The sequence below is a fragment of the Pleurodeles waltl genome, chromosome 8, assembly GCF_031143425.1.
Source record: "Pleurodeles waltl isolate 20211129_DDA chromosome 8, aPleWal1.hap1.20221129, whole genome shotgun sequence".
NCBI lineage: Eukaryota > Metazoa > Chordata > Amphibia > Caudata > Salamandridae > Pleurodeles > Pleurodeles waltl.
This window is the reverse complement of record NC_090447.1, coordinates 1,259,579,145-1,259,604,323: the sequence shown is the minus strand read 5'-3', so window position 1 is coordinate 1,259,604,323 and position 25,179 is coordinate 1,259,579,145. Positions and strand designations below refer to the sequence as shown.

The following is a 25,179-nucleotide window of genomic DNA, read 5'->3' as shown; positions in this document are numbered from 1 at the left end:
GAGCCACTAATGGCTCCATGGCTATGGCAAATAGTATGGACGGTAGAGGACACCCTTGTCTGGTACCTCTCGATATTGGGAATGTGGGAGTAATCAATCCATTGATCTTTAGTCTAGCAATAGGCTGGGCCTGTAGGAGGCCAATTAGATAGATATACTTGTGACTCACTCCAAGCCGCGACAACAGTGCAAAGAGGTAAGGCCATTCGAGCATATCAAATGCCTTGATGGCTTCCAAGAAGATTGCAGCCTTTGTAAGATCTAGAGCAATGGTGTGCACTGGTGCAAAGAAGGTAGATAGGATATGGGTCATTGACTGACCAAGTACAAACCCCGATTGGTCCAGTCCTGCTATAAGATGTAAGATCGGGAGCAGTCGTGAGGCTATCCGCTTTGCTAGAATTTTATTCTTCATGTTAATAATGGATAACGGACTGTATGACTCGCAGCGCTGGATGTCTTTGTCTGAATTTCATATAGTCACAAACAATGCCTCTCGCAGGGAGGGGGGGAGTATTACATTAGCTAAGGATCCCTCATACATGGCAAGGTGTGGGACTAGGAACTTATAAAAGGCTGCGGCGAGGCCATCCAAGCCAGGGTCCTTGTCACCGGGCAAGGCATTGATTACCTGAATAACCTCCTGTATTGCAAAGGACTTGTTGAGGAAATGCCAGTGGCACTCCTCGAGCGAGAGCAGTTGCACAGAGTCGAAGTAGGAGGTGAGGTCCGGGGAGGATGTGGTCTGCGTGGACGTATATGTGGCAGAAAAGAAGGCAGTCATCTCTCTTTGTATAGACTCTACCCCAGAATGTTTGTCGAGTCAGTCAGCTATCAATTTGACTATGTAATTGCTTGCGTAACAGATTGGCCAAGGTCTTGCCTGCCCTGTCACCCTCATCATATCACCTAACGTGGGTTTGTTTCCCCAGGTAGTGGGTTTCTCTGTGCATATTCCTTGAGTTTGTCTGGGATACCTGCCAACATGGATTCACTGCATGTTGCCAAGTATAGGAGCTCCAGAGTGCAGATCTCCCCTTTTAGTTATGCAACCTGTCCGCGCAAGGGCCACAGTACTCCAGCCTGCTTTGCTATGCATACCCACCATATCACGGCTTTGAATGCCCCCCACAGGGTAGACCAACACGATAGCCTGTGGGCATTTTGCTCATAGTATTCTACAATTGCTGATCTAACTATACTACAAAACACCTGGTCTCAGAGCGCCCCAACTGGGAGCCACCACTTAAAGGCATGCGTATTATCATCTGGATGGGCCATCGCCAGTAGGACAGAGACATGATCTGACAATGTCCTCAGTAGGTGTATAATGTTGGAAGTCCATGTGTCTATCTGTGTCGCTAGTCAATAATCCTTGACCATGTGGTGTGTGTGGCTGCTGTGCATGTGCCTTCTGTCCCACCCGGCTGTTGAGCATGCCAGAGATCAGTGAGGTTGTTGTCAGCCAATATAAGTTGCAATTGCACAGCAGCATTTGGGTGCGGGTGCCGGAAGTCACTAGACCTATCAGCTCTTGCGTCCAGGACCACATTAAAGTCCCCTCCCCCACAAAAGTGCTCCTGGCCGAAACATCCCCAGCAGTCTCCAAACCTCTGCAAAAAGCAAGGGACATCTGCATTTGGATCATACATGAATAACAGCCCAAATGGTGGCCTTGCTGTGTTCCAAGGATCATAACATACTGACCCTGTTGATCACAGAGAACTCAGCGTGTGTGCCACGGCAGTCCCTTGAGGATTAACACAGCCACCCCACGTACATAATTAGAGTAGTATGCGATGTGTCGCTCGCCAATCTAACCCACTTGGAATTGCGCTTGTATGCATCTCTGTAAGGTGTAACTCTTGTAGCAAACAGATGTCTGTTATGTTGCTGGACGTCTGCCAGAACATGTTGCGCCTTGCTCACGTCATTGAGCCCTCTTATGTTCAAGGCACGCATTAAATCGATGGTATTTAGTGCTGTATGGAAATGCAAGACAGCTGGTCACGCATGCAGGAGGGCACCATTCTAAGAAGCAGACGTGATTATGCTGAGTGGCATCAGGGAAAAAAACAATCAAACATATTGCGAACTAGGTGCTTCATGCATAACCAGTACCACAACATCCCACTCACCTACCCCTTTGGCCCCCCAACTGGGCCATGTGCCACCATCCCATCCTTCATATTGCACCCAGTTTGCATTTGAAGTAAAAAATAAGGGAATCATCCTGAGGGGATAAACCAGAGGCCCAACACACTCTTAGCCAGGTCGTAGCTGGGTGGTCAGAGCAGAACAGGGTCAATGGGGCCAAAGCTCACCCAATCACATCACCCAATGCAGCCACCATCCAAGTACCATCAGTACTTCAAACAAAGGCAGTTCCATAGCTTAGAGTGCAAGCAGGAATCCGTCAAAGGGTCACCGTGACCATTAGTCGGGCAGTATGCTTGCAACGTGTGGAATACCCTTCACCTCAGTCCTTATCTCTTAGATGCCCCCGCTCTGCACCCTTGGGCGGAGACGGAGACAGAGACCCTGCTGCATCTTCTGGTATCATCTTGATAAATTAGACAGCTGCCTTTGGATCAGTGAAACAGTATTTATTACCAGAGTGGTGTATGCGAAGCTTCACAGGGTAAAAAGTATTTGCCATCTGTTCTCTGTAGTGAGCATTTGATTGGAAAAAAGTGTCTTGTAGCCACTTTTACAGCAACCGTGAAATCTGTAAAGATGGAAATCTCATTTATCTGATATTAGAGGGGCTACTATAGAGGATCTCTATAGTGCCAAAGCGGTGTCCCTGTCTCTATAGGTTAACAGCTGAGCTATTATTGGGTGTTCAGGCGCACCCCGGCATCCTATGGGCTCTTTCGAAGGTGAGCATGGCAAATAGTGGGTCTCCAAATAGAGTCCAGAGCACCGTCTCAACATAGTCCTCCGTGCGGCCCATTGCCATTGATTCTGACACTCCTAGTATGCACAAATTATTTCTTCTTGAGCATGCTTCCAGATCCTCATTTTTTTTCTGGATGGCCTCCAGGACCTTTTCCATCTGGAGTAACTTTTCCTCAGCCAAGGTGTGTGCGTATTCCACATACGATGTATGACGCTGTAGGTGATCTATTCACTCTTCGTACTTGTCGACTGTCTCCCTAAGATGGTCAAACTTATCATACAGCATATCTATTTTAGTAATAATGGCAGTCAAACTCTGTTGGAATGGGCCTTCTCTATCCCCTAGGTTCATCTGTTGGTCGCTAAGAGATTAATCTGTTGTTCAGGTCTGCCTGTGATTTTCAAAGAAAAGATTAGATTGCATCATGTCAGTTCTCCCCATCTTGCATCAGGCATGGATCGGCAAGCCCCAAAGTAGGAAGTTGTGTGTACACAATTGCCGCAACTCCAGCCGTTCACGGTCAGGGTCCTGCCACACCCCCAAGGGTATACAGGGGTGTGGGCACGAGGAGACTCCACTGGCTTCAATTCCTCAGGTGCTGAACATAGTGGGCTACTCGCCTCATGGCTGGCAGTCCCTTCTTAGAAGTCCGCTTTCCGCAGCTGTAGTTCAGGGACAGGGAGTGACACCATTTTCTGGTCAGGGACCACACCCCGGGGACGGATTCCAGGGGGTGCAAGCAGGCCCATTTGCTCCAATGGGCTGCATTATGTTAGGCTCAAAGCTTGAAAGCTATCAGCAAGACTCCCTGTTGTCGGGGGCCAAAGATAAGGGATTCCTCCAGCTTATGCAAGTCCTCTGTCAGGGCCAAGCTCATAAATGTGGCCCAACACTGCCAGATTCTCTCCCACAACCTGCCTGGGCTTGTCGCCTATTCTGCACACCTCCATGGCTGTCAGTGATCCTGCAGTCCCTTGCATACAGGCACGTGTAACATGCGGCCTCAGGAGTCAAACGACAGCAATTACCAGCCCACAGGGTGACACTGGGCTTGGCCCACATTGCAGCCAGCTCAACGCACTCCAGAACAGCAGGCCAAGCAGATGCAGATGGTCCCGCCCTAGGTCAGGCAACCCGGTCATGTACATTCACCCAGCCTGGCCCGTGTGACCTCTCCACACCTCTCTGGTCAGCCTGTGGCTTTTGCCAGTGGCCCTCTCCTCCTAGGCTCTGCCACCACACCAGGCCCAATGAAGGCTGCAAATAGTCCCTCACCATGCAGCAGCCCCCTGCACTCTTCTCCACAGTTCCCGGCTCCCATGGGGCAGTAGGGGTAAAAATGCCGGGCAGCCACGATATCCCCTTAATCCAGGATAATTTACATATTAGCGGATCTGGCCAGCATTGCCTCGCTAAATGGAGGCCATCATGCGGATGGGCACACTAGTGCCCATACCCCCAACACCCTGTTGGATGAAATGCTTTAATTAATCTCAGCCACTGGTAAATATTCAGAGCCACAGCCCAGTCCACCATTATTTTGCACACCATGCCACCTATGTTTGGACCCAGCACGGTGAGAGAAAAACAATGGATTAGGATGCAGCTCGAATAATCGTCAGTGGCTGAGATTAATTCAAGCATTACATCCATCAGCTTTTTGTTGTTGCAGTTGCTGCCCTAAGTGCGATAGTAGGTAGGGATCGATTACATCAATATTTTTTAAACACAGTGCTCAATACTGTCTTTATGGATCAATTATTTTCCAAAATTTATTGTAACTAATTATATGTAAGGCAGACAATAACTCATTGGTGAATATAAACAGAATACACAAATTGTTACAACACAAAACCTTACACACATAAAATACAACACATGGAAGTGAATTCACATTTTCATCTTAATTCAACTATGGCCAACATCGAGCTTCTCGAAGTCTTGTAGCTGACCATACCGTCAATAGAGGGTTATGCCCAACAACCTTTCTTTGTAACAAACTGGTGGTCACAATTTCAAAATTCCGATTGTAATCCACTCTGTTGCGATGATTGGAGGTTCACGCACAAGCCACTGGCAAATACCTGTATGTTTTTTAAGGTATTTTGTAGTGCATATTAAGTGATTTTTTATAAAGCTGACTCCAATTAAAGAACACAATCTCGCTAATATGTATGTCAACACATTTCGGCCTTTTCAACCAGGGCCACATCAGGACTATGAAGGGGCAGCGTCACCTCTGTCACCAGCCTTATCCTTGTTCTGCATTAAGGAACATCGTGTACTATCACCTGCAGATATGAGTCATTAGAAGTTTCAAAATTACTCCGTGGTTATTTATCTGGACCCAGCACGTATACGCGGCACTTGTGGCCAGGGAGAAAACACCATTGATCTAAACGCTACTGCAAAGTATTGCAGATACGGACTTGCTTACTTGGTCGGCAAAACGTCTGCAGTCAATGGAAGCAGCATGGCGGCAGAAATTCTGCCTAAGTGAACTGCTCGTCCGTGTTACGCCGCGTCTCCAATGCGACGACATGCCTCTTCAAACTGAGGCTTCGCGCGGTCGTCCTTGTTTGTTTCCCTAAGTGAATGGGCATGCTCAGACATGGATTCCGTGCTCACTGCCACTGGAATCACGCTATACCTGGCACATGAGCCCATAACAAGGGTAGTACCGGTCCTGGGTTACCTGTTTTTCAGTTCAAGATGACCTGGCCTGTTAGAAATGGGGACTGTGGTTGGCAGTCAGTATGCACTCTGTCCAAGCAGGGACCCTCATTCTAGTCAGGATAAGGGAGATACACACCTAGGATAACCCCTGCTCACCCCCTTCGTAGCTTGGCACAAGCAGTCAGGCTTATCTCAGAGGCAATTTGTAAAGTATTTGTACTATCACACACAGTAACACGGTAAAAACACTCTAAAAGGACTCAACACCAGGTTAGAACATTAGCTAATATTAATCTGAGTAAAATAAGACCAAAATGACAAAATTCCAACATACACATGCAAAGTTAAGAATTTGTAAAGATTAAACTTGAATATAGTGCTTAGAAACACAAATGTTTCAGTTTAGAGCTATTGCAACGTCATAATGGAGTCGTTCCTAACCATCCTAAGCCAATGGCGCTGGTCACGGAGTCACACTGACTCCCAGGTACAGTACCTTTGGTAATGAAGAAACAAGCCGGGGCACAGAGTCGGGAGGAGAGGCGTCGCTGGATTCGGTGCGAGGGTTCAGTCCCTGATGATCCTGTGGGGATGATGAATCCTGCGGGTCAAGATGTGTTTGGGTGACCTCACGGGGTTGTGGTCACGCCACAGGGCTGCTTGCACGGTGGCAGAGTCGGATGTCACGGACGTCGGTGACACAGCACTTTGGAACCCACGAAGTCGCAGAACTTCTTCAAGGCTGCAGTGGCATTGGGCCTGCGGTGTCAGTTGGGGTCATAGCACTCCAGCGGGGACCACAGCTTTGAGCTGCAGGCAGCGGCACAGAGTCGTGCAGCTGCGCCGGTTCTAGAGTCATCTGGAGTCGGTGCGCCTGGATGTTCTTGTTTTCTCACCCGAACTCACTTCCAAGGGGCCAGGTACTGGATTGGCACCACTTGGCAAGTCAGGAGTACCCAAGTGTTGGTTGGTGAAGTATTTGATGTCCCTGAGACTTCTTAACAGAAGGCAAGCTCAGTCCAAGCCCTTGGAGAAACTTCACAAGCAGGATTTCGGAAAGCAAAGGCCAGTCCTTTCCTCCTTAAGGCAGAGGTAGAAGAAGCGGGCCAGCACAGCAAATCAACAGGCAGAGTGGCAGGTCCTCCTCATGCATCAAGCTCTTCTCCTTGGCCGAGGTTCCTCTTGATCCAGAAGTAATCTGAAAATCTAGGGTTTTGGGTCCACTACTTATACCCAGTTCTGCCTTTGAAGTAGGCAAACCTCAAAGGAAAGTCTCTGTTGTTCACAAGATCCTGCCTTGCCTACGCCTGGCCCCAGACACACACCAGGGAGTTGGAGACTGCATTGTGTGAGGACAGGCACAGCCCTCTCAGGTGTAAGTGTCAGCTCCTCGCTCCCTACTTTAGCCCAGGATACTCATCAGGATATGCAGACTACACCCCAGTTCCCTTTGGGTCACTGTCTAGAGGAAATTCACCACACCCCAACTGTAAGTGTGACCCAGATGTGGAATACAAAAGCATGCAGAGGCACAGAATGGTTAATCAAGAAAATGACCGCTTTCTAAAAGTGGCATTTTCAAACAGATAATCTAAAAACCAACTCTACCAAATGATGTATTTTTAAATTGTGAGTTCAGAGGCCCCAAACTCCTCATCTCTATCTGCTCCCAATGGGAAACTGCACTTAAAAGATATTTAAAGACAGTCCCCATGTTAACCTATGAGAGACATAGGCCTTGCAATAGTGAAAACCAAATTTAGCAGTATTTCACTATCAGGACATGTAGAACACATCAGTACATGCCCTACCTTTTAAATTCACTGCACCCTGTACATGAGGCTACTTAAGGCCTACCTTAGGGGTGACGTACATGTATAAAAGGAAAGGTCTGAGCCTGGCAAGTGGGTGCACTTGCCAGGTCAAATTAGCAGTTTAAAACTGCACACACAGACACTGCAGTGGCAGGTCTGAGCCATGTTTACAGGGCTACTCATGTGTGGCACAATAAGTGCTGCAGGCCCACCAGTAGCATTTGATTTACAGGCCCTGGGCCCCTCTAGTGCACTTTATTAGGAACTTAATAATAAAAAAAAAGATGTAAATCATGTATAATCAATCACCAATACAACTTAGACAGAGAGCACTTGCACTTTAGCACTGGTTAGCAGTGGTAAAGTGCCCAGTGTATCAAAACCAGCCAAAACGAATTGCACTACAGGGTCTACAAAACAGGAGGTCAGAAGCAAAATGTACAAGGAAACCACACCAAGAGCGGACAGGTCTTACATGGCCTAACAATTTGGGCTGGACTATTACACTTGAAGCAGGGCCAAGGCTGATTTGCATATGGCTAGGTCCAAACTGAAGTGGCATGGTGGGTGAAAAATTATGTGCTGGGATGCAGCTCGAGCGAGTGCCTGAGATTAATTAAAGCATTCCATTTATTACCTTGTTGTTGTTGCAGTTCCCGCCCTTTCGCAAAGAAGAATTTCCAGAAGGCTGGCAAACAACGTCTGACCTATTGACTTTGCTAATGCTGTTTACTTTATTGCTCCCTTATATGCAAGAGGATGCTGGGAAGTCTGTCAAACATGTACTGTTGAGGTGAAGAGATTTACATGTTCTTTTTCGATGCACCAAGCATGACATATTGTTTCAGGTGATTGCTGTTAAGAGTTCAGTGACAGCCATCTATATGACATATCAGTCCTTTGTTGGGCGAATTAAAGATGGCATGTAAAAACGTTCTGTTTAAATGTTGTGCGGTATTTTCTTGGTATTGGGTAATGCTGAAAATTGTGCTAGCCTCCAGGAGAAAACTTTCACCAGAACGTCTCTCTTGCATCCACACTCTAGGTGGATAAGTAGACTTTTGGGAGCTAAAGAAGCATTGGAGACATTTAAGAGCCTTATGGGTTCAAAATTAATCATTTTGTTTAATATAGTTCAAGCAGACAGTTAATATCTAAAGTCCAGCACCCCTCCCCTTTCAGGAGCATATGCCATAAATACATTGTTCACTAATACAGAAACAATCTACTAATGAGATGTGTTCATTCGCCTTCAAAGTCAAAAACAGATCAGACAGGACCCTGTCTCAGAGTGGTCTACCCAGGTCTGTAGCTAACAGTTGGTCCACTGTGGCCACTGAATGCATGATTTCTGCTCTTTCTGATATTTATTTTAGCCTTGAAATTGCTGATCCCGCTATGGTTTGGAATGCTATTTCTGAATGGCTAGATGAAAATGAACTGATTTGCTTGAGCTACAGCTGAGTGTGGCCAGACCATAGCTAGTACCCTGCTTTGATAGAACTTCAGTCTACTAAAACATAAGTGAAATCTCTAGAGCACAAGTAGAGAACTGCCTTCAGCCTGATTAACGAGCAATGGTTTGCCAATAAAAGGTAGACCTATAATCACAAGGTCCATCTGATAAGCAGCAGTAAAAGTTTAGGTTTTTGACAGAACAAAGGTCCCTAAAGCCTCTTTGCATACAGTGTGCAGCCCTACTAAATTAGTCCAGGATCTGTCTGAGCTTCTATTTTTTACAACCTAGGAGGACAAAATACAGAATTTGATCTCAGTCATTTATTCTTTATCCCACCGTTTTTGCTTCCAAACTTACTGCAGCATACGTTTATGGTGGTCTGTGATCTCAGATACGTAGTTCGGGTAGTACAATCATTTTTTTCGGATTTATATCTGTCTCACCTCTGCATTCATGCCAAGAAATATTCTCATCTGCTGCATGGTAATAGAAACTCTACTGTTAGCTCTCAATTTAATATATTGATTTCAAAGGGAATAGTTCTGAATATGTTAATAGAGCAGTTTTTACCCGGCTCCTTGTGAAGCCATTTTCCGATCCTCAGGATTCAATGCCCCATTTCCCTCCTCTAAGCATGACCCAGGATGTTGCTTCTAAAAGAAGGAAATATATTGGTTCTTCTTGCTACCTTCATGATTTTCAGGGAAGCTCTCTACCTTTTCTGTGGAGTGGATTCAGTTGATCTCTACCCTGTAGCCCCAGGATGCTGGCAGAAGAGGGTGATGTCTCGTGTTATAACATTAGTGTGATGTTTGTGTGTTCAATATTCACAGGAACATCTTCCATAGCAATTTTATCTGGTAAGTAACATGTTCCTGTATGTTTTGTTTTAGTGAGGAGCTGATGTTGTTCTTTTTTTGTTTAGTGTTTTTTGCTTTGTTTTTTTCAGTTTGATTTCCAAAACGTTGTCAAGGACTTTTTTATCAGAGAAAACTTTGTGATGCAAGGAGCGGACCTGACCTTTTCGTATGAATTCAAGGCTGATGCGCTCTTGGACTTGTTCTACATGTTTGGGCTCAGTAAAAAGACGGTCAACGTGAGTGGCCGTGTGATGAACCTGTACAGCAATAATCCAGAAAAGAAGGAAATTGTAAAAATGTTCCTGAGTAAAATGACGGAACCCTTTATTGGATTGGGCAGCATGCCGGATCGGAGGTTCAGTTGCCTTTCTGCAAGTAAGTTGAGGTTTCGCTTTGCTTGCTTAATGTATTTTGCCAAAAAGTGTTCATGTTATCAATAATAACTTATTCTAATACAGTAGGGGAATGTATTGAAAAATGTCCTGCATGCATTTTAGAGTGAATGTTTCATAATATGGCCTAATCACAACAGGCTATTAATTATTAGAGAGTAAATGGCAGCTTTGAGGTGACAGATCTGAACTTACAAGAATGCACACTTGGCATATCATCTTGCAGACTTAACTAATACGTAATTAGGTGCTTTAAAGTACCACTTGCTTTACATTTTTAAGGATATTGAAAGTCACTGGGTACTTCCATGACCATAAACTGGAGTGAGGCCGAAGGCTGATTTCATTTATAAGGTCCGTGGTGAATTGCAACATCTTTATTAAATACGGCAGGAAGTAATTTATTCCTTAAAATGTATGGTCACATCACTGTTGCCGCAATTAGCTTACATCCTTTGTGGCCTGCTGTTCCATATGAAAGAGAAAGCGTGTTTGCTAAAGAATAAAAGTAGAATCTGTAGCGCAAAAGTAAATACGCAAAAAAGAGTTTCTAACCTTTTACAAACATACATTAGTATTAGTTCAATGGAAGTCAGATTAAAAAATGCTCTAGTTCAGAATGTGTTTGTAGAAACTTGCAGAAAGATTCTGTCTTTCCTGTAATGACCCATAGCAAGGACAAAAATAAATACCGTGCCATAAATATGTCCTTTCTGCTGATCACTGTTCATTTAAAAAATAGTTATGAAGAAGTAAAAGGCAGTTATTTATTGTTGTTGTTTAAACTGCCTTTGGTCTCGCTCCTCTATGGTCACGTAACTCCTTGCTGAATTCCAGTTCCTTATAATGCACGGCAGGGTTTTATTTTATCCGATATATTACCTCCCTCCGTACCTAAGATCCCACACACTTGGGCCTAGAGCTCTCACATCCTATTCCAGCTTGCCATTCTTCTACGTTAAACAGCCAAGCAATCTACCTCTCTTACCTCCAGGGCCTACCTGTCCTATAGCTCACATAATCTCAGCCTCCCTACTTTTCATAGTTTATCAGCTGAGTATCAACATTTGAAAAATAAAATTCAATGTTTCTTTCCAAGGAGAAGCAGTAATTTAAAAGAATCATGAAGTGCCTCGCCTCTTCCCTTTTGCTAACAAGATTAGAAGCAGTTTGAATAACTGTGTACGTTTTAACGTCAAAGGGCATGCGACAGCACATTGTGAGTTAGGTATGTGAACGTACTGCTATTATCCTGCAGCAATTTAAAGAGAGCTTTTTGGTAATTGATGCACGTAGAAGGTTGCACGTAATTTTGCTGAACTTCTTAAAACCCTAAAGTCAAATTGTGAGGAATGCAAGTGTTCAAATGACAGAAGACAATCCTGTCAAACCTTCCAACGTGTCAACTAAGATCAGTGGCCGTGGTCATGTGAGGCACTACTGAGAATTTCTGTTTTGCTAGAAAGTCCTGCTTTATGTTAACACTCCAAAAACATGCCGAGCGTCCCAACATATGCGTGGCTGCTAAGTTTCCCAGGTCCATTGGCAATGTGCTGCCCCAGTGTTTTTTTTCCTTTGAATTCTGGGACATCTAGTATTGCTTTTTAACTGAATAAACAGGAATACAATTTCCAGAATTCAAATGAAAAACCTGGACTGGAGCAGCACACCATGCATGGACCTGGGAATCCTGGCAGTTATGCATTTGGAGCCAAGTAAAGTACAACAGAGACAGTCTGGTAAGTATGCAAGCTGTGCCTTGAAAATACTGTAGTTTGCGGATGGCAAAACTGAAGGAGAAAGATCACGAGTATCCCATGTTGTGAAATTGTTTTCAACCTAATCAGTGTCAACTGTCAAAATATTTTCTTCGCTGAAAAAAATAAGGACGTCCCTTGCCCTAGATCTTTCAATTTTAGGAGCTCATAATGTTCTCGCTGGCAGTCAAATTATGCTGACTACCATTGCAGAGGTTGTATTGAGCCCTAGACTTTCCTGTGAGAGCCTAATACACTGTAGGTGTTGTGGTCTTGTTTTCCTTCCATTGGACTGATCAGACTAAAACACGTGGCTACATCGATTTGCAGGTGAAAAGTTCAGTGCTTGAGATTGTGTCCGCAATGACCTGGAGTGAGGTCCTTCAAACTAGAGTTTTCTATATGGATTAGCAGCTGCTAAATTTTTAAAGTGTTGGAGAGTAAATATCTTTCTTGAATTAAACCAAACGAGTTTAGTGAGGAAACCCAAACACCTGTCATAGGGTTTTGGAGTGGAGCACCTCCTCTCAAGGAGGTTTGGAAAACAACAGGGCCAAATAGTGCATTTTACTGCACAGATTTCGCAATGAGGTTAAACGTCAGGAGTTCTGAGGAGTAGTAATGAAATATTGAATGGACAGTAGGGTGTAGACTGGAAATGTGGCCTTTGTAGGAAGTGTTTTGTTTTTGTGTTGTGCATGGTGACCATCAACTTAATCTTATTGTGTCCCTGTGATGATCGAGTTTAGAATTTGGTTTTGCCTACCATCCTTGAGTGGGTAATTCATTTTGAATCTTGAGTGAATACGATTCGGAGGCTCGTAACCAGGAGTTTAAAGTGGGTGAACTGAGAAGAATCAGAATTAAAAATGGAGGGCAGCAGGGCCACCAAGAGCAATACGTTCACTATGAAAAAGGCAGAACAAGCACATCACATTTTCTCTGAACACATTTTTCAGCCATTTGCCCCCACATTGCAACATCTCTAGTGTTGTTATGCTATTCTTTCTGCCCAGCCTTCATTGTTTTCATGGTAAATTTAAATAGGCAAGAAGAAAAAAATCCTTATGAGAAGTGTCATGAAAATATTTGCCCTCAGAGTTATTTGTACCCTACAGAAAGGCTTGAAAACGGTGGGAGATGTTCTGCCGAATGACCTGCAAAGAGAGGCTCAAATCATTACCATGGTCAGGATGTGGGCTAACAAAGCCTTGTACACAATTGTGTTCCTTCTTTAGGAATGGTGCTGTGGTCATCAAAGCATGCTCTGTGGTGGCATTCAAGCAGCCATCATGCCTCAAGGCGTCTCACTGTAGGAAGGAGCATATGCAATCCACATTTGCTCCACTGCCTCCATTTTGAATAATGCTGTGTGGGTATTGGTCTGCAGGATGGCAGAGAGTTAAAAGCTGCTGGGGGTTCTGTCATTTTTGCAGTTCTTATACAGTAGTAGGGAAAGGCAAACAGAGACATAGGGGGTTATTACAACTTTGGAGGAGGTGTTAATCCGTCCCAAAAGTGACGGATATACCACCAGCCGTATTACGAGTCCATTATATCCTATGGGACTCGTAATATGGCTGGTGGTATATCTGTCATATTTGGGACGGATTAACACCGCCTCCAAAGTTGTAATAACCCCCATAGTCTTTTTTCATCATGAAACATTAGAGGAAAAACAAACAGAGTGAGGTCCTCTTCCACAAGTGAAAGCTTGTAGATTGGAGAGGTAGTGCCCTTTCCAAAGCTCATTAAAATCACAAATGAAGGCACTTTTGCTAAGTTACTGCAGTATGATATGTTTGTGAGACACAAAACAGAAGCATGTAATCTTTCTAAATCCAACCATCTTAGCTCAAGTCAACTTGGAAAGCTTGATCAAACCAACTGTAGGTAGAGAGATCCAAACCTTTTCCTATTGTTGGGTGAGTAGTTTCATCTGTTCTGGGCACAGTTGAAAAATCAAATTCTCCTGGTGCTGAGTAAACTCTGTTTGAAGTTTGTGAATTAGATGGTTGGTGCCCAGTAGTTCCTGAAATTGTAGACCAACCCTCACTCGATGATCTTAGGAATGGAAGGTTTCAGATCAGTTGATAGTTGGTTAGGTTCTCGGAGAACTGCTGTGGAAGTTTTTAGCAGGGGATTGCCATGGCATGTTCAGGCATTTGTATCCCGGTATTTCACAGTTATAGCACTCAATGAATCCAGAAGGTTCTCAGAGTCTGATTCATATTTTTCCAGAACCTAGGCTATAAAATTGTGAAAGATTTCGAACATAATGCAATAAAATAAATGGTTTGTGTAGTATGTTTTACTGGATCTTTTATATATCATGCCTTTCCATTGTGAGGTTTGCATTTGTGCCATCTCTACTCCAGCTGTCATCCGTGAATGTCAGAGATGCAAGATGTAGACTGATTCAATCAACTGGTAAATGAATTGTAAACCATACTCCTTTTTTACTGCGGTATCAGATGTGCCATTTGCATGAAGATTCAGTAACCATTGATTAGAGAGGACTGTAAATCAAGTGGGAGTACGGACGTTTTGGAGTGCTTTTGCAATGCAGGCATGGTTGCTTTTTCCAGGGTCCTCATCTGAATTGTGTTTGGTACAGAACTGATTATGGGAACTTGTGAATGTGTGTCGGCTCAGATCAGCTGGTGGTGACAGCAGGAAAGATGCTGTATACATAGTTTGCCTTGTTTCAATGTGAAGAGAGGGTCCATTGTGTGACCAGCTCCGTGCCTAGGGCTGTCAATGATTTGCTCAAACTTTAATAATTCTCAACAAGTTTCATTGCTTTTTCTTTTTTCTTGTCATCTACCCAGATGTTTAAGTCACCAAGGCAAAGTACACTTTTGGCTATGGGTTTAAGGTGCTGGGCAAGGTTGTGAAATTCATAAAGGAATGGCAAATTATAGCCTGATTTTCTTTAAATGACATGAAGGGTCATAGACTCACTGACATTGATTTTGTACCATAGGATTGAGTGCTTGAAAGAGGATCTGGTTAGTGAGCATAACGGCATAAGCGTATTAGAGGCTTGTATTGTAAAATGTTTCTAACTTACTGCCACTACTGTTCTCTCTATTTTAATATAATCTTACAATATGGTAGCAGCAATTCATCAATGAAATAAATTGTATTTTGGTAAGTAACAGATCTCATGAGATGTTCATCACTGAAGATATACAGTTATTTAGAGAACAGATCATACCAGCTTACTTTGTGATTGTGGTCACTTACCTGTCTTTGAGATTTACTTTAAGATATGGGACATTATTGTATATTATAAGTGTTAGACTTTTCATCCTTGGTGTGGTCTCCCTTAACTTTTTGCCTCTGTTTCCCAGGTTGTTGATGGGTGCTGGACTCTGATTTGACTGTTTTTGTTACTCTGGGCACTTTACCACTGCTAACCAGTACTAAAGTGCAAGTGCTCCTGTTTAAAATGTGTACGTAATTGGTTCTCCATGATTGGCATATTTGTTTTACTGTTAAGTCCCTAGTAAAGCACACTAGAGGTGCCCAGGGCCTGTAAATCAAATGTTACTAGTGGGCCTGCAGCACTGGTTGTGCCACCCACACAAGTAACCCTGTAATCATGTCTCAGACCTGCCACTGCAGTGTCTGTAAGTGTATTTCTACACTGTAAATTCGACTTGGCAAGTGTACCCACTTGCCAGGCCTAAACCTTCCCTTTTCTTACATGTAAGGCACCCCTAAGGTAGGCCCTAGGTAGCCCCAAGGGCAGGGTGCAGTGTATGGATAAGGTAGGACATATAGTAATGTGGTTTATTTGTCCTGACAGTGAAATACTGCCAACTTCGTTTTTCACTGTTGCAAGGCCTGTCTCTCTCATAGGATAACATGGGGGCTACCTTTAAATATGATTAAAGTGTAGATTCCCCTAGAGAGTAGATGGACATGTGGAGTTTGGGGTCCGTGAACTCACAATTAAAAAATACATATTTTAGTAAAGTTGATTTTATGATTGTGCGTTTGAAAATGCCACTTTTAGAAAGTGAGCATTTTCTTGCTTAAACCATTCTGTGACTCTGCCTTGTTTGTGGATTCCCTGTCTGGGTCAGTTTGACAGTTGGGTTGTTTTTCACCTCGCACTAGACAGTGACACAAAGGGGGCTGGGGTGTAACCTGCATTTCCTGATTAGCCATCTCTGCTAGGAAGGAGGGGTGGAGGGGTCACTCTCATCTGAAAGGACTGTGCCTGCCTCTGACAATGCCGGCTCCAACCCCCTGGTGTGTGTCTGAGGCCTTGCCTGGGCAAGGCAGGATTTCACAAGTAGGTGTGAGCCCCCTTTGAAGAAAGGTGACTTCAAAGACTAAAATGGGTATAAGAAGGGCACCCAAATCTACAGACTTGAGAAACACTTCTGGAACCAAGAGGAACCTCTGCCTGGAGAAGAGCTGATAGCTGAGGAAGAAGTGCTGCCCTGCCTGTGACTGTGCTTTGTGGAGCTTTCCTGCAGCGCTGCTTCTGCCAGAGTAATAGGGCAAAGACTGGACTTTGTGTGCCTTCCATCTTGTGAAGAAATCTCCAAGGGCTTGATTTAGAGCTTGCATCCTGTTGTTTGAAGTCTCAGGGACAGCAAAAACTTCTCTCTGCCAGCACCTGGAGTCTCTGGAGAGACTCCTGCTCTGACAAGTGGTGACCTATCCAATCCCTGGGCCCTTGAAAGGAAAGCTGGTGGAAATCCAAGGAAATCGACTTCGGACGACTCCGGACCGACGCCGCTGCTGAATCCGGTGACGCCGCCTGCACCCGACGCTGTGACCTTCGCTGGAACGCGACGCTCTTCGCAGGCCCAATGCCGCAGCAGCCCCGCTGAATTCCGCGACTCCGTGGAAGTCGCCGCACCACATCGTGACCGACGCCGCTCGAAGTGCACGGATTCAACGTTTCGCACAGACGCCGCGATCCCCGACTTCGCGCATCAGCTTGTTTTCACTCTTCACCAAAGGTACTGTACTTGGGGGTCTACACGACTCCGTGTCCGGCACCGCTGGTGTCGGCTTGTTGGGACCGACTCCGTCACGACGCCGTATTAACATCTCATTGAAGCATTTTTGTTTCTAAGCGCTATTTTTTAGTTTAATGTCTAAAAATTCATAACTTGACTTGTGTATGTTGGATTTTTGTCGTTTTGGTCTTGTTTTGTTTAGATAAATATTTCCTATTTTTTTAAACTTGGTGTTGTCATTTTGTAGTGTTTTTCATTAAGTTGCTGTGTGTGTTGGTACAAATACTTTACACCTAGCACTCTGAGGTTAAGCCTACTGCTCTGCCAAGCTACCAAGGGGGTAAGCAGGGGTTAGCTGAGGGTGATTCTCTTTTACCCTGACTAGAGTGAGGGTCCTTGCTTGAACAGGGGGTAACCTGACTGTCAACCAAAGACCCCATTTCCAACAATAAGGATATTGCAAGTCACTGAGGAGTTCCATGACCATACAGAGGAATGAAGCCAAAAGCGTAGTTCCTTTATAAGGTTATGGAACTCCGAGGAGACTTGTAATAGCCTTATGTACAGCAGGGGGAACTTTATTCCATAAAATAGATAGTCACACCATCACCTTTCCCAAAACCCACTTAAATCCTTGGTGCCTATCTCTTTCATGAAAAAGAGAGACCATGTTTGCAAATATGAAGAATAACAATAGAATATCTTGTGCTAAATTAAACGATTAAAAAAAGCTGTTAGATATGTTCTTCAAAGAGATATTAGAAGCCGTTTAATACAAGTTAATCTTTTAAAGAATAAAGCTGCAGTAGAAATATGCAGAAATATTCTAACTTTTCTATGATTACCAAAGCAGTGCAAAAATAAACATTTTGCCGTACATATGTCCTTTCTTCTTGTCAAAGAACAGCTAGAAAAACAGAGCAGAAGAATGAAAATCAAAGTGTTGCTTTTCTATCTTTAAACGGCTGCTTGGATTAGGCTCCATGACCTGACCTGCCTTTCCCATCAGCTTGTGGCTCTGGCAGCAGGTATTGTGACATCAGGACTCAACTGTAATAACTTATTACAGTTGAATTCTTATGTTGTTTCTTTATGATTGGTGACTGATTGTGTTACACGTCGCTGATTATAAAGAAATCAGAGACTGTATTAAAAAGCTACAGCTTATACCCTGCTATACTTGCACACACTGATAGCTGTATAGATAGAAGAGTATCCATCCACCTGTGCTAAACATTATCTGGAAACTAGGCCTTTTGAAGGTAGTGCCAGCTGGAAAAATCATTGATTTCGATGTTGAAGGTGGAATTATGCTATACAGCAAGGGAAGTGCTAATTTAACTCCATGAAAACATTCTTACTGATATTGGCATATCCCTCTTCCGCATTTACTGAGATGGTCATGAGTAGAGGATGTCAACGTGATCAGGAATTCTAGTCTCGCTATAGTTACCTTCAAAGACCACATCAGCTGATGGAGAGATGAGTTGGAAGCCAAGGCAGCCAGATGACTCTTCTGCATAATCAACTAAGAGGGCATGGAAGTTGCCTCATCCCTCAGAAAATATCTGGAGTTGTAACAAATTAAAGGGCATCCTAGCTAGTAAAGTGTGGCAACATCAGAACTTATTAGGCAAGACTGTAACTAGTTAGGTTGGGGTTATGTTTTATTGCCACTATTGAGAGTCTGGTATATCATGATTGTAAATTGAAGAAATGTATAATTTATATCATCTCTATACCTCAAAGCTTAAATAAAGTTTTATAAAAAAAGTATTGTACTTAAATTCTATAGCACTATAATTATACATATCAATAGATGCATGATGTTCCGATCCAAAAATATGTATTTCTCGTATATATGTTTTGTACGTGTCATGTTTGTGACTCACAACAATGATAATGTGGGTGTCTGTCTACTATCCTAATATTTGTGTTGTGATTTTCCAGGCTCAATGGACGACGGTGCTTTTGAATCACACAGATCGTCTTTAGCAAATCCTGAGGATTTTCCGAGACAACAAGTTGCTGAGTTTGCTGACAACCTTCCACTCGTTTCCGACTCTTCGTAGAGACATCAGATCTGGATCTGAAGAAATGAACAGAATAAACAATAACTTTGGCAGTTTTGTGCCAAGCAAATCCTGTTTGTGCTGGGGGAAGAAAGGAGATGCTGAGCGGTCATTTGCTAAAGACTTTTAATTAAGACGTAGTCCACCAATAACCCAATTTTGACCCTTGTACATTTAATGGCATAGTTCTAATCTATTAGTAGGGGGAACAAGTATAACGCATGCAGCTAAACTGTTTTGACTACCATCCACACAAGAGATGAATCTAAGAGGATTTTAAAGCATAAAGTCAAACAAAGAACTCTTCATTGAGTGCAACTCATGCATGGTTAGCATGTTCTTCTAGTCACATTTTCCACTGTGTTCAAGAAACTGGAAAGCGTAACTAAAAATGCAGAGTTTAAATTAACATTGGTCGCTTTATAAGGTGCATGTTAAGTGCATCCAGTATTAGTGATTGGATTACTTCCACTTATTATATCTTCCCAGAAAGTTAGTACTTCCCATTTCAAGTCTGCCCACATCCTATGTTTGGCTTGCTGGATTTTGACCAGTCGAATAACAAATTATTGCATGTAGCCACTAGATCTAATGCAAGAAGCAGGAGGTGGCATCTAGGTACAAGCTATGACCACTCAGTCATTCATTTTGCTGGGTAAGAAGGTCATGGTGCTATGGGCCGTGAGTGATATCATTTTTATAAAACATGTTTTAAGTTGGCTATACAAAGACTTGTTTAAGGGGAAAGTGTTCTAAAGAGGTGTATTATATGTCTACCCTCTATGCCAGTATTGGTCCCTGACTCTAAAGCAGAGCCTACGGTTCACGTTTGTAGCCAGATACAGTGAATATCATTTGATTTTTGGCCTTCCTGCCTACAAATCCCTTTCTGTGCATCCAACAAAGACCAAAGAAATCTATCTTTACTTAATAGTGCTGCTATTCAACTCTCCATCAAAACAATAAGATACGTGTAGAGTGAATGGGCTCATGAACGCCATTGGTGTTAATCTAACACAAATAATGGAAGCAGTGCATGGAAATAGAAGCTCTTTTGGGTGCACTGATTTAGCCACTGTTTAATCTCATCAAAACCTATCATTAATATTAAATAATTAAAGTTACAAGCAATCATAGTAATGTAACATTACTATTTTGTCCACTGATATGGTATCTATGAGTAAACTCCTAATGCAACACTGCACACAAATATATATAGGTACTGTTGATAGACTGCTTAGCTGAATGAAGAGTTTAGGACAAATATATACAATGTATGTAAACCGTAATTACATTATGTTATACTATGGACGGTGTAGTTATTCCTATACAAAGTGCTAACTTCCTACTCGTATACCTGCTACCTACTCCTGTTTGTATGTATTTCTACTGTTCAAAAGCAATTAATTATTACATTGCTGTATGTTGCCTGCCGTATAAGTTACTGTTCCCTAACATTTGCATTTAGGGTAAATGTAGGCCCTTTGTGCTAACTGGGAATGTTTGCAGTTGCATTTTTGAAGTTTGTGCTAGGACTAGCTACTCGTAATTGGTGATGATCAGCTGTTTTTCCAGGGCATTTTACTCCCTTTACTGTGTTTTGTTCTTTAAGTAAGATGTATCAAATATTGGTTAGTACTAAGTAGCAGTGTCATGGATACAACTTTAGTTGGATAGAGTTGAATAACGTGTTCGCTAATGCATCCATGCCAATTACGAGCTGCATGACCCATGTTGCTCCCAAAAAAAAAAAAATGCACCATCATGTTAGCACATTTGAAGGTCTATATCTTGAAACCACATATATATGTATATACAAGTGTTTGTGTGTATGTATATGTGTGTGTGTATTCACACACACATAAATCATGTATCTATGGGTGCTTTTAGTGATATAAAAACGTTTTATTTCACAGGAAACTGTGAAATATGGAAAATATGTCATGGTTCCCCGTGAAATATGGGTTTCATCATCATGATGAAAGCCCCCAACCTCTGCTGTAAAGCTTTACCATGGTCAGTGTTGCTACAATACTAGGATTACACAGTATGGAGGAGAAAATTATGTGGCAATGTTATCTAAATTATGTGGTGACAATGCTAATTATCTGGCACATTCTCTGGCAGTATCATTTGCACCCATTCTAACTCGAAAGCAATATTTTTTTTGAAATTTGCAAATTATCAGGCAAATGCAGTAAATTCATAATTATTTGGCAAAAGCTGTAGCCACATAATTGCAGAGATCTGCAGGCTCTCAACATTGTTCGTTGTTGCATTAATAATTTATGCATGAAACTTAAAGAAAACCTAAATATTCTAATTCCAGTATGTGCTATTGTTAGAAGTACTTTAAAGAAAACATGGTTTTCGAGGTAATTACCCACAATAAACATGAAATATAAAAAACGGATAACATGTAATAGTGCCAACATATGCGGCATTGCCACATCGGGGTTCTGGTACATTTCCAGAGCACTCAGCCTTCACACTAATGGTTTATGATGTCACCAGATTCCATTGAGGACAATGGTGTATCATATTATACGATTACCCAGTGTGTACTCTGTCAAAGTAGATGTGTGGTCACAGTAATACATTCTGTGATGCTTAAAAAGAGTCCAACATCCACAAAAAAAACTTAGACAGAACACAGACATTGCATCAAGATCTAGACCTGCATGTGAGTGCAATAGCATAATGGTTAAAAAAAAATTTGCACCAGTTAAGTATAGTGGATACCACATTGGCATTTTCCTTGAGCACTCTTTTGGGACACCTACAATTTTTTGGTACTACTAGGGGTGAGCGTAACTCGCATAATTCAGTGTAGTGTAATCTTGCCGAATTACCAAAAAATTCCACAATATAACTCTTGAATTATGTGAGAAGAGTAATTCTGTGTTTAGCACTTTTTATTAGTGCAGAAATGCCCCCTTGTATCCAAAAAGGACACAAAGATGCATATTGTGCTAAGGAATAGTGTTAAATGCAACAGAATATGAATAGCGAGAATGGATAGCCGCTCATGTTCGCTAAATATGCTCTTGGGTTAGGAATTTCCCCTACCTTACTGCCGACTTTAGCGCTATTTTCTTAGCACAAGATGCACCCTCACATCCAAAAAGGATGCGAGGATGCATTTTGTGCTAAGAAGCAGTGCTAAATGCAGCAGAATGCAAATAGCGAGCACCAGCAGCCGCTGGGGCTTGCTAAATGTGCTCTTGCATTAGGATTTTTCTTCCAAATTACTCTTAGTTATGAGAGGAGGAGTAATGGTGTAATTATTGGTAATTCTGCACCAAAGAGTACCATGAAATTACTGACATTACTCCAATTAGTCCAGCGTTATTCAAATTCCTCCCAGACATAGGTACGACTGTTCCTGTGGTGGATTCACCCTGGATTTCGTGGACCATAACTGATTTATTTCTACAAGCACTTTAATGTATATGACACTAATTATATACATGCCCTCAAAGTGACCGTCTAAACTAAGCTTTGCTGTAAATACACATTTTTCTTTGACACATGCACATTGTATGGCATATACAATTTGATGCTGATTATGGTGTAAAACATTTGGGAGATAGCCTTGCCAAAGTCTGATGAGTCATTACTCTCTTCTAGATGTTTAAGTTGTGCCAAGGCTTTTTGTTCTTTTTCTATTGATTTTCAGACACTTTGGCCCATATTTATAGGAAAATGAGAGAGTGTGACGCTGCGTCAAAATTGGCAGCGCTGCGCTCTATCATTTTCACAACACATGGATTCGCCGTATTTATTGGAATGTGGCGCACCCATGTGTTGCCCCTTGCGCTGGAGCTAAATTTAGCTGCCAGCGACAACGCAGATATCCTTGCACCATTGTGCAAGGATTTCTGCATTTAGGGGTGTTATTGTTTATGTGCAGGAAGGTGTGCCTTCCTGCACATAAACAATCACTAATGGTGATTTGGCACTTCTGTGTGTGCTGCAGAATGCAGCACACACAGAAGTGCCAAAGCGTCATTTTGAAATGGTTTATGTGCAGGAACGGACCACCTTCCCACACACAATCAATCATGTCTGGCATTTTGCTCTTTCTATGTGGGCTGCAGAAAAGTACGCTCCAGTGGTGATAGGGGCTTGTTAATATGCCCCTTTCTTTTTGTGCAACACCGATATAGATATTGTTCATATAAAGTTTTATAGGTGATGCCTCATGCTTGGGACCCTTTTTTCATTAATGTCATCTTTGTCCTTTTCAGGTCCATTATAGGCATCTTTAAGCCAGTCTGCAGGTGTTTTCAACATTGATGTTTGTGTACCTCTCTATGTTTTTGACTAATTGTTCCCAATTAACTGGGCTTCATTGACTTACAATTTCTGACAGAGTACCCTTTCCTACTAAGGTCATCATCACCCTGATGAAGATCCCTTTCAAAAGATATCTAGAGGACAAAATGTATTTCAGTGATCACTTCAATGGATATGTCAAAATAAGGTGAAACTCTGTATCATCTTATGTGTACAAACATTATTGCTGTATCTTTATGTGGCATGTAATAGGCAACCATAACGTGCTCACACTAGCCATTGTATTAATTCATTGTGTACCTAGGTCAGCTATATGGTTTGTTGCTTATTTGAGATATAATAAATAATGGGAGGTTATCATAATACCTTGTTCCAGTTGATGTATGTTCTTTGATATTGGTAGGCAGTCTTGTAACCATTTAGAATAGTGGAAATTATTTTCAGGGGAGCATATGATCAATAAAGCATATGCTTCATGTTTCCATTTGTGCCTTTGGAAGATGGATACTTTTCCACGCTTCTTATTTAGGAAACAAATTAAGGGCCTGATTATGAATTTGGCGGTCCAAACACGGGACAAAAAACTCGCAGGGAGGACGCCACCGCCATGACAGTGGCGTCCCCCCACCCTATTACAAGTTTTCTGATGGTCTGACCAGGGGAAACCTTGAAATAGTGTGTTTCTGCCAGGGAGACCGGCAGGAACAGTGCTACTAGATAGCACTCAGCTGCCTCAGAATGCACACTGTCTGCAATGGGCATGGGTAGTGCAGTGGCCCCCTGCACTTGTTCTCCACCAGCCTTTTCATGGTGGGGAAACTGCCATGAAAAGGCTGGCGGAGAACAAGGTTGTAATCAGCAGGGCGGCGATGAATTCCAACCTCCTCATTACAAGTTTGGCGGCCAGACTCCCAACCAACCACCGTCTCGGCCAGGATCTAAGATCCTGATGGGTTGGCGGCGGTGGTTGGTTGGCAGTCTGGCTGCCAAACTTGTAATGAGGAGGTTGGACCGCCACAGCCGTCCGACCGCCACCGTGAATCTGGTGGTCTTGTGACTGCCAGACTTGTAATCAGGCCCTAAGTCTTTTAAGTAAAGTGTTGTTTTTATAAACAGGATTACTCTCTACTGAGAGATGCAGTGCGTTGTTATATTAGGTTATGTTGATTTTTATAGTGCCTAATCACCCTTGAGGGTATCCTGTCACGTAGCAGGTGTGTGGGGCCGGCCTCAGGGGCCCTTACTTGAAGTACCTGGTCCTCAGCTTTTAATGTGGTGTGGGAGGGCATCATATGCTTTAGGGGTGCTGTATGAGAAGGCACATCCTACTGATCTGCTTTTGCACACGTGTGGCATGTATGTTAGTGAGAGTCTGCCTAAGCAGAGTCGCCTGGTGGGTTGGTGGAACAGCACACAGCTGTTCAGGTAGGCTGAACCTGTCTTATGAAGTGTTCTGTATGTATGGATGAGAGGTTTGAACTGTGCACACTTATATATAGGGAGCCAGTATAGACCCTTTTTGTGTGGTGTGACTTGAGAAGAGAGTGGGAGGTTGAGGACCAGTCTGGCTTCTACTATCTGGATGGTCTGAAGTCTTTTGGTGAGTCAGCTGGGGACTACTGCATAGAACTTGTAGATGCCAAGTCGAAGAGGCAGTCAGACTGCACACATAGGCTCTACAGTGGCAGGTAAGTCCCTTATACAGTGGAATAACATATACTCAGGGCCCGTAAATTAAATGCTACTAGTGAGCCTGCAGAACTGTTTGTGCACCCCACTTATGTAGCCCCTTTAAGCATGTCTCGTACCTGCCACTGTAGAGCCTATGTGTGCAGTCGGACTGCCTCTTCGACTTGGCATCTAAAACCCCTTGCCAGACCAGAAACTTCCCTTTTCTTATATATAAGTCGCCCCTAAGGTAGGCCCTAGGTAGCCCATAGGGAAGGGTGCCATGCAAGCAAGA

General features: G+C 43.1%; 1 protein-coding gene across 1 annotated transcript in view; it reads left to right on the top strand.

Annotated features, from left to right (window-relative positions):
• MEDAG (mesenteric estrogen dependent adipogenesis) overlaps positions 1 to 23,579 on the top strand; it is a 128,309-nt gene extending 104,730 nt beyond the window's left edge. The window contains exons 4-5 of the mRNA XM_069202184.1: positions 9,801 to 10,086; positions 18,796 to 23,579. Coding sequence (XP_069058285.1) covers positions 9,801 to 10,086; positions 18,796 to 18,917 — 408 coding nt within the window. The 3' untranslated portion in view covers positions 18,918 to 23,579. The remainder of the gene's footprint in view (positions 1 to 9,800; positions 10,087 to 18,795) is intronic.
• The last annotated feature ends 1,600 nt before the right edge of the window (positions 23,580 to 25,179 follow it).